Source organism: Hetaerina americana, unplaced genomic scaffold (genome assembly GCF_022747635.1).
Source record: "Hetaerina americana unplaced genomic scaffold, ioHetAmer1.1.p SCAF_10, whole genome shotgun sequence".
NCBI lineage: Eukaryota > Metazoa > Arthropoda > Insecta > Odonata > Calopterygidae > Hetaerina > Hetaerina americana.
Genome location: NW_027286070.1, coordinates 52,106,584 through 52,123,846, shown reverse-complemented (window position 1 = coordinate 52,123,846; position 17,263 = coordinate 52,106,584). Strand labels below are relative to the sequence as shown.

At 39.4% G+C, this 17,263-nt stretch overlaps 1 protein-coding gene across 1 annotated transcript in view; it reads left to right on the top strand.

Moving 5' to 3' along the window:
* Positions 1-205: 205 nt before the first annotated feature.
* Positions 206-17,263, top strand: part of LOC139700118 (ATP-binding cassette subfamily G member 4-like) — a 62,878-nt gene continuing 45,820 nt past the window's right edge. The window contains exon 1 of the mRNA XM_071598642.1: positions 206-473. Coding sequence (XP_071454743.1) covers positions 365-473 — 109 coding nt within the window. The 5' untranslated portion in view covers positions 206-364. The remainder of the gene's footprint in view (positions 474-17,263) is intronic.

The window sequence follows — 17,263 nt, the reverse complement described above, 5'->3', positions numbered from 1 at the left end:
CGCCCTCCCAGGGGAGTATCCAGCCTACATCCTATGGGATTCTCCGGACGGGTGGGGAGGCCCCGTTAAGTTGGCCCTCTTGCCCACCAGATGGAAGCCTCGCGGAACGGCACCACGTCAACCCTCAACTACCCCTGACTTCCTCCTCCTTCTCTCCCCCTCCAGCCCCGCCTCCCTCCCTCAAGGCCCCTCTTTCTCCCACCCCCCTCCTTAAGCCCCACCCCACGCCAGTCTCCTTCCCTCCCCTCATCCCTCCGGGCCGACAGCCGCAACCACCGAGCTCCTGAGCATCGCCTCCGGAGGGTAGTATGCTGCCGGTGAGCGAACTCGTTGTTGTGTCCGGTGACGAACGAGCGGCCCAGGCATGGAAGAAGGTTGCGAGGAATTCGCTCTGTGCTCCCGCCAGCCACTCGCCAGGATTGACGTGGGCTTCGAGGATCTCTGCTACACCGCCCGGAGCTGGAGGAACAGCGGTAAGAAGGAAGTGACCCCTCTTTCCTTTCGGGGAAACGCTTGAAATCACTGGCTCCTTTTTCCTTCTCCCGCATACGTGCCGATGACGACCGATGTCGCTCTCTCGATATTTCAAACGAAATATCTAGGTTGTGAGGACTAGGGAAGGTTTTATCAATATTAATCGATGTCTTTCGTTTTCGGTAAATTATACCATATCGGCAAACCATGTGAGGACGAACTGGTGAGACGTATGTGCAATTTGAAATATAATAAAAAATCCTCTAATATTGCAGCCGTAAACACGATATCCACTCGTCGAAATTTTTGTCGCACTCGATTTCCGTCGTTTCGCTTTGCTCCCATTTGAGCAACCCCCCGACAGGAGGATGCGTCATAAGGAGAGGCTCTGCATGCGCTGGATCTTATTGCGAGTCTAACTGCGGAGTTATCGGTCGGTCTCCTTCGAGTAAGATTGCTCGCCGGTCAGGTCAGGGAAGTGTGCTTCTCCGAAATCGTCACCGACCGTTTGTTCAAACAGAGAACATCCGACGACCAATATCACTTCGGTGGGCCGCAAACAAAAAAAAAGACGGAAGAAGAGTGGACGAGGCGATTTTCAGGAGAAGCCGTCCAAACAAAGTTGACAAATTATTACCCTTGCCTTTTGCGCTGGAGGTTAATCAAATAATTTAACAAAATATCTCGGGTAGCAGGGGAGAAAGACAATGCTCATCAAGCATCTCGCCGTCGCTTAAGGGAAGGCAAGTTAAGGGGACTGATTTAATCTCTATTTTTTTCTTACGGATACTGGATATCTTGTCATAATTGAGCGTTGAGCTTATTGCTATATTTATGCATAGTAGTATTTTCCGCCAGGAAACACCGCGAAGACGAATCTGCCCTTTAAGGATATTCACTCTATTCTCATGTTACTACGAAAGAAAGCCGTCTTCCGCGTTTTCGCGGAAACGGAGATACCCTGGTCTCTTTAGACCCTGTAATAAGTCATGAATAATTAATTGGGATAAAATTTCAGAATTCGTTTCAAGTTTTAATCGGTGGGTATTGACTAGAAGTTTTCCATCCATTTTGTGTAGTATGTCTACTCTAGCAACCTATTCTGATTTTGTTGTGAATTTGTGTTTATCACGTGTGCTTTGAGCAGTGAATTTACGATCCCTCAAATTCATATCCCCGGTTGTAGGGGTATTCCTATTCCTATTTTCTCATTGTCCACCACATTCTGTTAACATTCTACCAACGTGAAAGTACTCGCAAAATTGTGTTTCATCGTGATTGAACAGAAATTCGAATAGTGATGTGTCGATACCAATCACACCAATTATTCCGTGTATTTATTCAGTGCTCTATGACATTGTGAATCCATTGTCCATATTTCTTCCTTATCCGGGTTTCGAGATTGGTGGTTTTAGTACTGAAAATCATTACGAGTTTGTATTATCTTTCAATATCTGAAACATCTGATCTGATTACGTATTTGCATATTCCATTAGTACTTGTTACGCTTTCATATGAATTGAATTACACAAGGGTTGCCTCTGCTCAATGTAACATTTATATTCTTTTATGGCAAAGTTACACAGCATTAAGATAGCACATTAAAAGTGCACTCTAGTGCCGAAATTTTACAACACCCTGGGATATCATTATTACAAATATCTCCTCCATCTTAATAATATATGCTACTTATGAAGATTGAGTACCACCTGTGTCCTGCCGGAAGACGAATGGGCCGCGAAAGACTGTTAACTTTTTCACATTGTACCATTATCTTACAGTATTTCGAATTCTCTCATTGTGTTTACAGTTTGTGTCCTGGAAAAATTTCTCTTTGGTAATAAAAGTAGCGAAAGTGTACAGAAAAACTTCTGTGTTCAAAAAAATTGTCATAAATTTTGTAACCGCCATTGTCTGTTAGAAATATATGCTTTGTTAAGTGAAGAACCAGGTTTTAGCTTAATTAGTTATCCTATCCTCTACCACGTCGTAATAGTCGCTTCTAAAGTGTTTATTAAAAGTGTCTGGATCCTATTCAACTCCGGAAGCAAACAGAAGATAGCTCAACGAGGATAATTACTAAAGCGCCAAACAGTGATTGCCCAGAAAAAAATTAATGGGTTCGTGGGATTAATTGGTCGGACATTTCTGAAGCGGAGTAGGAATTATAGTTTCCATTCCCGAGCCGGGGTTATTATATATTATTTTTTTATTTTTTTTCAAGGACTTCTTTCCCCTTTTATATGTATCTTAATACTGTTTCTTCCAATGCATTACCAATACCTCGTTTTAATCCTGGTTGTTTTGATCCGAAAGTGTTAATACTCTTCGTCACTGGACAATGGGGAATGAATTCGCATCCGATTTTCAAGCGCTACTCTTTTCATGCGAAATGTCAGAGTGGTTTGAACGAAGACTTGCGACAAAATAAATTATCCGGTAGTCAAAAGTGAAGATCTTTGTGTCGATATAAATTCGCTATGCAACTAACATTCTTCTCGTTCATTATGAAGGACTCCATCGAAATTATGTACACCTAAGTAGAGATCACAAATCACTGAAGGGTCCAGAAATCACCTTTTGCCCTTTTCTATACGATTGATTTAATATCGATACAGTGAAGTCGGCGCAAATGTTAAGATGTGATTGTCTTTAACGCTCAAGAATGTGGGGAACAAACGAAGTTCAGAGACATTGGCAACAATGACTGTGAGGATGTAAATTTCCTGTTAGGATGTGGGGATTAAAAAAATACTTGATATGCGATAAGAAGAAATAATTTTTCGTAAGCAGTTGGAACAACTACACTCTGTGGCGGAGATATTGAAAAATGATGGCAGAATAGGTGTAGACAGTACGGTATGTGAGGGAGGATACTAGAGCTTACCGAAACGTTCTCAATATTATTCGGATTTCCTGCTGAATCGGTACGCATTATCATCAATAGGGTTCAGTTTATACGTGGTCCTCTCGCCCTACACCGAACTAAAGTCTGTTCAAGAAAAAGAACCCCAGCATTTAAGTTTCGTTATATATAGCTTCGTTTTATTTAATTGGTGATGTAATATACTAAATATGTGAAAAACTATACGAGAAATGTTGTGTGAAATATGTATAATATATTTCGTATAGAAATCAGTCGCCCATGAAATAAGTACCTATTGGAAGATTTACATTTTGATCATATCCTGAAAGTCGCAAGTTGAGGTTGGAACACTGGCCTTTAACATTATAATTGCCGGAATTTATTAAATATTCGTAATGGGCGCAAGGTCTTTTCTAAGCATGCGTTTAACAGTGATCGTGAAAGCCACTTCTATTTCTTTATCCATATGTTTTTAAGGTAATATTAATGCCACGATAACGACGACCAAGCCATTTCAATTATCTCCTGATGCTTGCTAACGCAGTCACCGTTGCATAGTCTAAGTCTCTGGTTAAGTTTTCTATTTCCTCTAATATTCCCTTGCCTTTAATGGATTATTCTTTAAGGGATATATTGTGTCTGGGTAACCCGCTGACAGTTTTACTGAGTTCCGTCATTTACACTCTTAAGCAGCTGAAGTGCATTATTATTTCTATTTTGGCGGTGGGCGAATATGCTCGCGACAAAATTCCAATATGGTGCAGATTAATCACGGAAAGCCATCTTTGTAATTAACTAAATATAAAATATTGATTTTAGGAGAGAGGAGGATTTGGGGACGTTTTTGGGGAGATAGAGGGAGTTTTAATTTTATTTTACTATCTTATTAATCTTCGTAATATCCGTTGACCTAATCATTGTAATATTTGTCAGGAGTCTGTGCCGTTCTTTGCTGTGGACTTCCTCAGAGGAAAGAAGATGAATCAGAAAGCTTAATACTTTTTCATATCTCTTGTTTCTTTTACTTCATGCTTTATGAAATTACCGCAAATGCGGTTGCATTTTCAGCTTAAGTTTCTTGTAAAATAATAGGAACAATATTAATTACCTTTGTTACATCTACAAACTTCATCGTTCGGACCAATTTTGAATGATGCTTGACGAATTTCTTGGCTAAAATATGAGTATACACTTGCGAGGTTTTAACGTTGGTTAATTTCCGTACCTATGCTATGCCTAAGATTTTCAATTTGACCTCATAAGTAATTGCGTTTTTCTCCGTCTCCATCACAGTTGAGAAATTCACACAATGCTTCCACTGCCGTGACAATTGTCTTCATATGAATATACTATTTGTCAAATGTCATATTGGCGTTAGAGTTAATATTCAGATTTATATTCTGACTGAAAATTAGTAAATTTAGACCCAAGTTATTTTACATATTTTACATCTAAATAAGATGTAATTTTTTGTCTGAAAAAAAGCTTGTTGTCTTAGAAATTACATAGTTCACTCCTCCTTAAAGCACAAGTATTACAGGTTTCCAACTTCGAGAGATTTTGGAACGTTTGTAGAAAAGAGGGCTAAGGATTGTAATAGAACGTCTGAAATCATCTATATTTCTCTCTATACATTTAATACACGGTGACATTTTTTCCGATCCCAAGCACAACAGTGGACTTGACGAGAGGAGGATTGATTAACTCTTGGTATTTTGTTTGCCTTCTCGTGGCGAGCCAAACGATTTCAGTCGTTTATTTTTTTCAAATAAAACAAATTGTTATTCCAGAAACAAGTTGTTCAATTATAGCCCTTCGACTTTTTATGTTTTCTATCCTTTACAAGTATATTGTATGGCGTGTTATACTACCGAATAATGAAACCTTATAATGTTTCATAAAATTTTCCTACATTTACCACGCTTTTATAATTTAATCATCGTTCAGTGGGTTCAATGTTCCAATACAGCGGCACGTATAAGTATCAAGTTCTATGAATAATAGGAGAGTATAAAGCAATTCTGAATTAACTTTTATGAGAACAGAGGATACTTCCGAAACAGTTCACTAAGCAGAAACCGTAATAAGCCTATAAGCCCATGGGACAAGTTTGAATATTATTACATATATAAAGGCTTACATTCATTTCACATTAAAAATACAAAATAGGAAAGGATGGAGACCTTCCTATATCTTTCCAATAGGAAAACCATAATCCTCACCTCAAGCAAGAACAGTCACATTACGAACCCAAATATATATAAAATATTACACGAGAAAGATGCGCATTTTTTTTTAAATTTGGAGGGGGTCATAAAATACTACGGAATTTGAAGTAATATTTTTTATAATTTGCGCTCTCTTTTGGAGTAAACTTTTGGAATCTCTTGTAGATGGCGATAAACTAAAGAAGTTTAGTCACGATTTTGGCCGTGGTGTCGCTTTTTCTTCGACTTCCATTTATTTCTCTTTCCCATTCCGCGCTTATAAAATCATTGCACACTCATTAAATGGCCACGCATTGCCCTAATTGCTTGCCATTCCGCCGTAGTTCAATCCCTTAGTATCACCTGGGCCCGTAGGAGAATGTAGCGTCCCCGCTTCATGTCGCCTCTAGCTGATGCCAAGGCGCACTGCCGCATTCGGTCTCCCTTAGCGCGAATGTCATCGTAACCGAGCGTAATCTGGTTTTCCCCGCAGAGCTGTGGCTTCCTGTTTTGTGCCAAACGCCGATAACTATCGTTTCGGAGGGGAAAAAGCGTCAGCTGTAGGTAGATACATCTGTTTATGTACGTGCGTTGCAAATACGTAATCCGTTTCGAGTCTGCCCTATCGGGTTTCCCACTAAGAAACTACCTTCTCCAGCCAAATCAATGATCACGTTTTCGAGTTTGTCCTTGTGCACATAGTAATGATAGAATTTTAATGTCGTCTAATCTTAGAGGCCAAGATGGGAGCGGTGGGTAGTTATTAGATCGGAGGCAACCGACTGCTGCGTTTATTTATGCCGTTTTGAGATAGATGAGTAATTTGGAAGAGGAGGGCGGTTTGAAAGAAATCTGGTTTCGGAATTGGCCTACTCCCAAATCTGACTAGTAGACTTGAAGTGTCTACTCACGGCGCCGGAGTGCGGAAATATTTTCCTGAGCTTCAAGGTCTCCGGGATGAATCCAGAAAATATCCTTGAGGGAGGAATAATTTGCGCGTTTATTTGGTTTCTGGAATTTTTTTATAAACTTTTATTATCCCTCAATACTCTTGGTGATTAATTGAAATACATTAATTATGGATCATCGTGATTAAAAAATGTATTTATTATCAATAATAACAATGATTGTTATGAATAAAATGGAAAAATAATTAAAAAAAAAGAATTTGAAAATGAAAAGATGTGTTATTTAAATGGAAATAACAGTAGTGGCTTTTTATAATACAGGGGAAGGATAGTTTTTTATAAAATCGTTGAGCATCTTTTACGAGTTGCTTAGACAATCCCTCGGGAGAGGGGGAAGGAATGCCCTTCTCCTCGTGGACCTACTACGGTTAAAGTGAGGCACCCTCGGTGGGTTTTTTTTAAGAATAGGCAAGAGTTTCATTCCATTCCCCTCTTCTTAATTCCGTTTTGCCCTGATTATCCACCTTTCGTAAATTCATACGGCTTCAGAAGACGTTCGCTACTTTCGATAGCTGCTAGCCTGTTATGGAGTCTTCTTTATTATGTTTTGCGATTAACCATAATCATTGGGACTGTACGAACTTACCATAATAGTTCCTCATTTCTCTTTTCCACATTATACTCAAATTATTTAACTTGAACATGTTTGCGGAAATGTCAGTGAAATAAGGAATGGAAAAGGGGTAATTTAAAGATTGGAGAACTTGGTGTGAATGGGGAAATTGCTCTCCCACCTATTGACTCTGGAAACAAAGTTGAGAAAATTCCTTGAAAACTCTCGTGGCCTGATGAGAAATTATTCGAAAGATTGAACTCGTGACATTGATTTCATAACCAGTTTCCAGATGATAAGCCAGAACAGTTTTAAATAATTTTAATGGATATTGAAGTCTTGATTTCTCTATTGGTTCCAAATCCAGGTCTGAATGCATTGGAATGACCGTTTTTTTTAATTTTTCAATATTTTAGAGAATTATATTTTCATACTTACAACACTCATATTGTAGAGAATAAACCTTCCTCCACCCAGAACTCATTCACTAGACCCTCTCCTAGAATAGGAGAGGCAAAATTGCAATTTTATTAACCATTCTAATTTTGTAGGCCCGATCTTTTAGCGGTTTTAAAACGCTTTCAGAAGTACACAATTTCAATCAAACCCAAATATTCATTTAGTTTTCCAGCAAAATTTAAATTAAAATGATAAGGCTGTGTCCTGTCTACCAATGATCTCTCTATAGTTCGATAGGCACGCGAATCAAAAGACGATTTCGGCTCGGCGGTTGATAATTTCCCCGAGCTCATACAGGCCCGTAGGCATGTCCTTCGTTTGTTCGACGGAAGTATTAATTACGCTTCGCAAGAGTGAGCTTGTGTCGTTAAAAATTGCCTCCCATTTAAGTATTTAATGGTAGCAGAAACATAAAAAGAGAAAACGTAAAGGGTGACGGAGATACTTCCCCGATACGGGGATTCAAAGGTGCCCTCGAGTTCGTCCTATCCTTCCGTTCTGGCTTCGACACCGTCGATTTCATTTTTCCAAGCATCCCAAGTTTTTGGCGTTCAAAATTATTTTGAGTAATTCCAGCGGTTATACATTAAAATGACGTCGTTATTTTGATGAACACTGAATATTTATTAGAAAAAAATCATTGATGATTTTAGTTGCTTCTCGACATACTGGAAATTAAAAATTATGCTTCCTATCTTCCGGAAAACTAAATTTAGCAGTGAATAACTGATATTAGCACTATTTCCCTGGATAAAATTTATTTTACGACCGGGTCTTGGTGTATTACTTCATCGTCAGGAAACAGTAACTAGTAATATTTCGGTCGTAAAATAAATTGTATCCAGTGGATTCGTGAAGGATTCTCGGGTCTTCCACCGGGTCAAGGGTTCCATATTGGCCGACGTTTCGATGCCCGACTCGTGCATCGTCTTCAGGGTTGATGGCTGCCATTCCGTATTTGGCCGTCTTATATACCTGAGCTCACGCCTCAGGTGACCTGTGATTGGCCCGAGGAGGGGGGACCTCCTGATTGGTCGCCGGGCAGTTGTGGTCTGTTCCTTCCTTTCTTTACTTGGTTTAGCACCGGTTTCCATGCATTGCTGAGGGAATAGCCGGAATCCCTATTGAAATAGTCAGTGGATGTTATGTTCGATTTCCACCATATCACGCCTGAAACTACTCAATTTGTAAATTTAGTAAGATCTCCATAAAAATACTTCTTTTAAGACAATTATCTTTTGGAAATGCTCTATAAGCAAGTTTCGCTGGAAAAATCATAGTAAAACTATATCTCATATCGAGGCTTTTTAAGAACTCTTAGTTGAAAGTCATTACTGTAAAGGAAAAGAGGTTGGAATGCTACTTCTGAGGTTAATCTGCTTGGTTTTCATCAAGGATCATCCTGGATTTCGTGTTCTTCCCCAGCCAATCACAATGGTCGTTTGGTCGTTAGTTTTGAGAAGGAATCATATCGGTTGCCTTCCGAACTCATCGCCTTAGCGTTCGTCATCACCGTAATCGGCCTGAAGGCTGGTGAATGTTGGTGGAGGTTTGTGTCGAGCTCACCTCGAACTAAGCCTAAGGCGTGTGAAATTCACCAATTCAAATCAGGGAGGCCGACTCCTTTCCTTACTCCGCCTGAGGTTTCCAGCAATTTTCTATTTTCAAGAAAATGACATGGTTGGATTTTCAATGGGTCAGATTGGAATCCGGACCCCTAAGGTAACTGGATCATGAACCAACTGGAAGTTCATCTCCAACTCCAATTTAAAAAAAACCACAGAATTTAACTCTAAGGTCGGTTTAATATTTCAGGATAGAGCTCACCTAGTACTGTGCCCGTGGGCTGGTACTCGCATACTCATACAAATTCACATACCAGGGCAGAGGTGCCAGTTCCTTTCCCTGGGCCGCCCATGGCTAACTTGGAAGATTTGTTGCCCGAAAAACCACACACCAAGGTGAAGCTGAGGTATGCCCGGTAGTCGATATAATCAGGACATAGCGACTAGACTAATAAAAAATATCCAAGCTCAAAATGGAAATCCAATCTTCGACTATCTACGCATACTACTCTCCTGCTACTCCTATCAGGCGATCCGCCGTCACCGAGGCTGACCTTTTCTTTAAGGGTAACCAGTATGGCTATGTAAGGATTACATTGGTGATCATATTGACACATTAAATCTTTATAAATTCGTCATTATTGCTCTATTGATCACCAACGTGACCGTTATAGTCACGGTGATCATCATGACACAGGTTAGATCTTCGTAGATAGAAATTCGTGGCCATTGTCTTCGAAGTCATCAGGGAGGATTTTTTTATAATCATGACATTCTACGATCAGTGTATAGCATTACAAGCATTACTATTGAGGCTGCAGTTCATTTACTTAGATCTTGGTATGCGTATTTTCAAACCAATCAGTGAAATTTTATTACGTCCTAATATCACGTGAAAACCCCATAAAGACATTTACGTGTTAGGTATCGTCAGGATTCGAGGAACTCTTGAGAATTGATTTGATATTTTATAATTGAAAGTAAATTTTTTCAAGGCAGAAAAAATGTCATGTTTTGAAGTAATCGCATACGCTGACATATATCTTAGATTTTCAAGTAATAATTATAGTTCAACTTCACATCCCATGAAAAGCATTGACATCCCAACAGACATTGGCGCAGTCAGAGTGATGATAATAGTGCATGCCTCGTGGAGTAAAATAATATAATTCATAAAATTTTCACCGTTACTCGAGTGCAAATTAAAATGTCCACCGATAGGGTGACAACGAATTCTGGGCATCAACGTGGAACTCTGGCATATTAATTGCTTTTCCTTCGCCTACATGCACATCTTGAAATAAAAATGTATTCGCATAAAAATATTTCGAGTAATTTTCAGGAGTGCAACGTTTTATAGAAATAAATATGTAGTGTAGATTATTTCAATGGTTTTCATCGAGTGCAACTGTGAATCTTTACGTTGCGAATTTAAATTCTTCGAATTCTTTCTTGGAGGATACTTCAAGATATTCGGAAAGGTCAGAAAAGAATGTTGTAAGCAACGTTGCCGTGTTATGGCCAAGTCGCTTACTGGTTGGACCTTGAGGCGACTTCAAGGCAGATGGGTTGCAGTTTCACTTTATTTGCATCCACTGATTCCCGAAATCGCTAAGTGCACATGTTGCATTGCTACTAATCCTGAGTAGAATTAATGGTAAATTCATTGACGGGTGTCTGATGCTTTCATTATGTAATCAAATAAGTCACATCGATAATGCGAAATTTCATTTGGTTCAAATTCTATGAAAATCAGTGCCACAGAAGAATAAAAATAAAACGTAACGAAATTTTATGAAAAGATTTGAAGATTAAGTTAAATTTATGTCACCCAACTGTTGGTAATTAGTCAGGAAATATATTTAGAAAGACTTTATTATATCATATCAGGGCTCCGTTTTCTCTTTTGACTTATCGCTCAAAGGGAAAGAAATATAATTACACGCTCACTTCATTGGAGTACCGTTTGGTTACAAACGCTTGAGACAAGAGGGCAAATTTCTTGAGGAATGACCTCTCTCTTTAATGAAGGATGTGCACAACTCTTTTTGAAGAATCAGATTACTTTTATCCCTACGTTTAATTACACCATCACCGAATATTCTGCCCAGATTTATATACTTTTAGTTTTCAGGCTCACAGAATAATCTCGTCAGGCCCATATCTCATTAGTTAAGATCATATCACTATTCCAAAGAAACTGCGGCAGATGGTGCAACAGTAACTTTAAACGGAGTCATACTCTCATATGTATTTCAATGCAATAATTTCAGAGTGTAAAAATCATTCGCCTTGACCAGGATTCGAACCCGGATCCCTCAATGTCCGGTCGAGTGCTTTGGCCAGGGCGCCAGCTAAGCTATCGAGACGCCCTGGCTAAAGCACTCGACCGGACATTGAGGAATCTGGGTTCGAATCCCGGTCATGGCGAATGATTTTTACAATCTGAAATTATAGCATCATATCACCATAGCATACGTGTATCGCTGTTGCCCTTAGTGATATCTATATTCCCGCATAACGACAAGCCACGAACTGCGGAACTTGTATTTTTTACTAAAAGTGCAAGGGATAACGCTGTGATTATTCTATACCCTAAAGATATTTAATCATCTTTGAAGCGCTTAATGGGTGAGAAAAAACCTTAGTATTAGAATCATTCAAACCTTCCGTTAAGATTTTTTTCACCCAATCATTTTGGAGAGATTATATTCTGAATGCAACGTACTTTCAGGATATCATTTATGAGTGAAGTTAATTTATTGATCCGCATTTTGGAAACTGTATGATTATAATACATTCATAGATAAAAAAATGCAATGTAAGCGTTCCTCTATCTGGGAAGATGAATGAACATTTTTTCTGTACCTCATGATAATCTAAAAAAGTGATTGAAGTGGTATAGTTTTTAGTATTAGAAAAAAGAGGTGCACTTTGCATCTTGGTGATGTTCATTATTCTCATTTTAAAGACAATGATTCAGAATCGCCTAACGGCGTTATAAGGAAGTTAGTACAAAACTGCAGGTGAATGGCCAAGGGTAAATTGGTCGACTCGACCACGGAAGCTAGTGAAAAAGGTTAATGATGCGCTAAAGAAAAGGAGAGATTACTGCATGGTAATGCTGACTTGCAAAAAACTGAATGAAGGCATGGCAAAATGGAATTGAATAGCATGTGGTACACATAAAAAATGGGCCCACGTGACATTGATGATGAGCTGGCCGAGTAAATGCCGAGAAATGAAATAAGTGTAATTGAGGAGGAGGGAACATAATTGGATTGAGAAAAATAACCTGGCAATAGCTATCAAGCATTGGACAAAATATACGCAGACGAAAGGGACATTTGAATAAAGAATTTTGGAACAAAAGTAAATTGATTGATTTTGGTCAGCGCAATCGAAGGAAATAAAGTGTATTAAGTGAAAACGATGAGGCATATTAAGAAGGAAGGAAATTTAATAGAAAGGTTATTATACCCATACAGATGTAGGTTGGAGATGTAAATGTATTTATTATCTATGAGCTGTGCCTAGGTTAAATTATGTAACTTGACTTTCTATGCTTGAATAATTGCAGAGACATTAGAAATAAAAATGAAATTTTAATCCCTGATGTGATCATCACATTCAAAAAATTCCATAAATGAAAAAATGTTTAATTTGTTAATATAACAACTCCGGAAAAATGAATTTTAACTTCCTATTCTTCACGGAAGCCCCTGATAGAGCTTCTTTTACAATTCTCTTCCTCAGACATGCGATATTAAATCTACTCCTCCCGAAATCTGCTCTTTGTATACGAAGTGGAACCTGAAAAATATTTTATGATTCAGTAGAGCGATAAGCGGGTGGGTAGGGCTTTCAACTGCTTTTCCTTCTCATAGATTTCTGTGTAAAGATTTATTTTGCGCAATGGACTTTACTCTCATTTATAAAGCCAACTTCCCGGTCAAAGACTGGATTTCTTGATTATTCATCATACCAAAACCAAATGTTTATAGTGCGAAGTTGTATGTGTATATGTATATATACAAAGTGATTAGTAGTGGAATAAATGGGCATTTAAGTGGGTGTTATCACACACAAAAACACACACACTCACACACACACACATATGTATATATATATATATATATATATATATATATATATATATATATATATATATATATATATATATATATATGTATGTATGTCTGTGTGTATACATATTACTCACTTAAATGCCCTATTATTCCACTACTAATCACTTTGTGGTGAGACATGGACAGCGATCTTATTGCCACTAAGAGGAAATAATCAACATATTTTTATGACCGGACTTAAACAGACGACCATCGTGAGTGATAGTTGGAACAGAAATGAAGACTATTGCCTTGTCGGAATATATTTGGAATCCGAATAGTAAATGCTTTGAGTTGAAAGGAGTAGATCGAAAAAAATATGTGGAGTTTGTTTATGAGCCCGTCGAGTGGCGTTGTGAGGAATGGAAGAGCGTCTTTGAAACAATTCATGATTGTGAGAGGGGCAAGGAAGTATTCAGGGTAGAGCTGTGTGGTACAAATTAGCAAATGAGAGAAGGTTTCCTGAAACAACTCAAAACGAGAGCTTAATGATATTGAATTCCGTGAAAGGGAGCTACGCGAAATGTATGCATGTGTGAGGGCGAGGTATTAGAACAGTCGTCAGCGATGGCTTTAATGCGTATATTTGATGATTCGATCTCGGAATCCATGTGATATTGAATTACATTATTTTCTCTTTTATTTGATCTTAAAATCTCGATCACCGTTCAGGTGAAATAAATTCCATTCGTAATGTTGTCCTTGTTTCCCCACTCCTCTTTTGAGGAGTGAAGGGTTAAGAGGGAAGGCCTCAGAGCACCTTACAAGAATAGGAAAACTAATTGGACACATCCTGAGCTGCGATAGCTTACTGTACATCATAATTGAAGGGAGCATGAAGAGGGGGCAATGAAGAGGAAGGCCAACAATCAACTACGAGAAGCAGTTAATCGAAAAATGAGGGGCAAGAAGCTATGAGAAAATGGAGAGATTGGAAGGTAACAGGATAGTTATGAGAGCTGCTACAAGAAAAACAATCCTCAAATTGATAAGCCGGGATGATGATCCATCTCTTCTGCCAGGAAACATTAGAAAAAAACTTAACCCTCTCGCGCTGCACGATTTTGCCTCGAAAATTTGCAGTGAAACATTAGAGTTGCTTGTGTCGTAATACGTATCAATCGACCTCACGAAGGAAAACAACTCCGCTCGATGGTGATCCACCATTCTTCTTAGCGACACGGGGTTCTCCGATGCCTCAAGGGCTCCCATGAGCGTCTGTGAGACCGCTTCAATAGCAACTCACGACCCAGTCTCGGGTCTCGACCCCGACTTTGAAAATTACCAATGCTATGAATGGCAGCGCATTGCCCTCACATCGGTCTCACTCCTTCCGACTGCGGCGTCCGAGCGTGATTTATTAATCGAGTCACCGGCTGCCGCAGAGATGGAAGTGTCTATGGGCGTCAGGAATTGATAATCAAGTCACATGGGAACAGTGCTTCTTCATTCATAACTTCCCATGGACGCATTACGTGCTAACTGAGCTCAACATCCGACATATTTCAGAGAGACTTTTGGTGTTAGCTGCCCTCACGAAAATCCAGCTTTTGTGCGGCAGGCGATGGTTGAAAGGGCCACGGCTCGGAAATTGAGTTCTTTTTTTATCGCTCGTTTGGAAAAATATTCACAATCGCTCATTTTCAAACCAATTTTAAATCTAATCCACAATTGTGGTCCAAAATTGGCAGTCTTGAGTGAGCACCGACCGCAGTGAAATCCTGAAAAACAGTCTAGGCCGTAGATTCGGGACACATATTTCCGTGAATATCTTCCCCACGAGTCGGGAGTTTGGGTTCCACTTCATATGACATGGAATTGTGTGAAATCCATTTGGTTTCCTTGAATACTGTTTTAGGTAGTGAATATCAAATGAAAAATAGAAGAAAGAGAATCTGCGATATATCATAGTGGTTAAAGCGAGAGAAAATCTTAACATTTTGAAGCTTCCTTTTGATTTTTCAATTAAATTATTTATGCCATACGAACGAATAACTTCCCTCGATTTTTTTGCGGAGAGTTTTGATATTTTCTTCTGTCTCATGACGATAGAATGCAAAATGGCATTTTCTAATCCTCGGGTTCCCAATGTGGTCTCTATTTCTTGCGTTCGCCGACTGCTTTTATACTGTAAATTATTCTCTTCCTGTACGCCATTATATTTACGAAAATTACCATATTAAAACGTATTTTGCAAATATCCATTACGTGTATAAAATTTTCGGTGATAGTCTTCTGAATCGACGCACGATGGCTACCAAAAACAATTTATTCGGTCTTCGTTGTGCATTAAAATGCCATAATATTCGTTTCAACTAGAAATAGCCTTTTGATCATGCAAATGTCGCTTCTTCAAAGACATTTGTATAATATTTACGGTAAACAGTTCTGGAAAAAATGTGATAAAAATTTTGGGCGTACGTGAAGTTTAGAAATGGCATCAGTAGCCGCGCATGTTATAGAGCCAGAAATTGCCTTTAAGAGTTAGTGAATGGGTGTTCTTGAAGTGGTTGCTTGGATTTTCACACCTTCCGGATGATCAAATCTTCAGGAAAAAGCTTAAAATGACACTTAAGTCACACATTTCAATTAGCTGAAAAGGGGTATGTATTATGTGACGAAGCCATTTCATTTCATTTTATGCAACGGATACAATCACTCCAAATTTGGATATATGTATTGCATATTTAGCAAATTATAATTGCTCCAGAAGTTTATTGCTACAGTCAAAATATTCTCAGATTTGATTGGTTCATACACTATGAACCTCATGACCAACTATGAACATAAGAATGATGCGATTTGTCTTGAATTTTTATGCACTGAAAATTCGAGCTTTTGTAAAAATATTTCCACCTCATGGAGAAATCAGATTTCACCTTCAGCGGATGTTGCTGCTTTATTTTACTTGCATTGTCTCCGCCAAAGTATTAGTAACTCTAATAATTTTTTCACTTCTATTGTATTCGAGTTTATGCCCTGATATCCCGCCTTAGATACCGGCCCTTTCGTTTTGATTTGATACCTGCGGTGTTAACGGGATTTCCCAGCATCAACTCTGGAAAGAGGTCTTCGCATGAGCTCGCCCTGGAGTTAACTCGCCAATCACGCTGACTAGTTGATGGCAACCCAATTGACTAATGTTAAATCATCTTCCCTGCACACCACATTACTTGGGGCCCATTTCTCAAAGTTTGTTAGTCGATTTACAAGCCCTCTGGAAACTGACTGAAATGTAATATCAAATTTTCAAATTCGCTTGCTGGGTAATGTAGCCTAGAAACTAGCGCTGCTCTGTATATGATCATTAATAGACTCCGTATGGGTGAATCACAAGGATTGGTTCACTGACTTGTAGTTTGAGGTGTCCACTGAGTCACCTGGTGACCGATAGTGGACCGTTCCCTCGTACGTGCATTGGATTAGGAGTATCTGCAATCAGCCCCAATTTCAGGCAATAGCTAGCGCAAGTGGTTTCGTCTCCGCCACTCAATACGGGGAGAGGAGGGTTTTGGCGTGGTGGGAGGTAATGGTTGGGCGATCGCTGCCTCTCAGGGATGACGGGGGGAATGCACGGGCTACTCCGTCTCAGGAGGGAGAGGTGAAGGGGGGGGGGCGTGTGGAACGGTCGCCTCGGGGCCTTTTACCCTTCGACTCGCAGCCGCGCTAAGGAAGTGGGTCTCACTCGACGAGCACCGGCAGTGAGAGAAAAAGCGGCGGAAGGTCTAGGCCGACAGTCAACGACTGGTGCGTCTCTTCTCCTCCTTCGGAACGAGAACCGTTCAGGTCGAAAAAAAAGTGTTAAGAGCTGTGTTCTCATCGCCTTCGACGGTAGATGAATGCACTTGGCAGATGAGAAATCCACACTGTTGAATCGAAGCTGTGGCTTTTGGGATCATGGGTTAAATAGGGTCATTAAACGAGAGATAAGGGACCAGAGAAGTTGGTGTGTGGATTGCACTCGGAAGAACCCAGCAGCATTGTTTCGGGTAATTTATGAGTTCGAGTTTAGATTTTGTCAACTTGGAATATTCATCGCGCTTT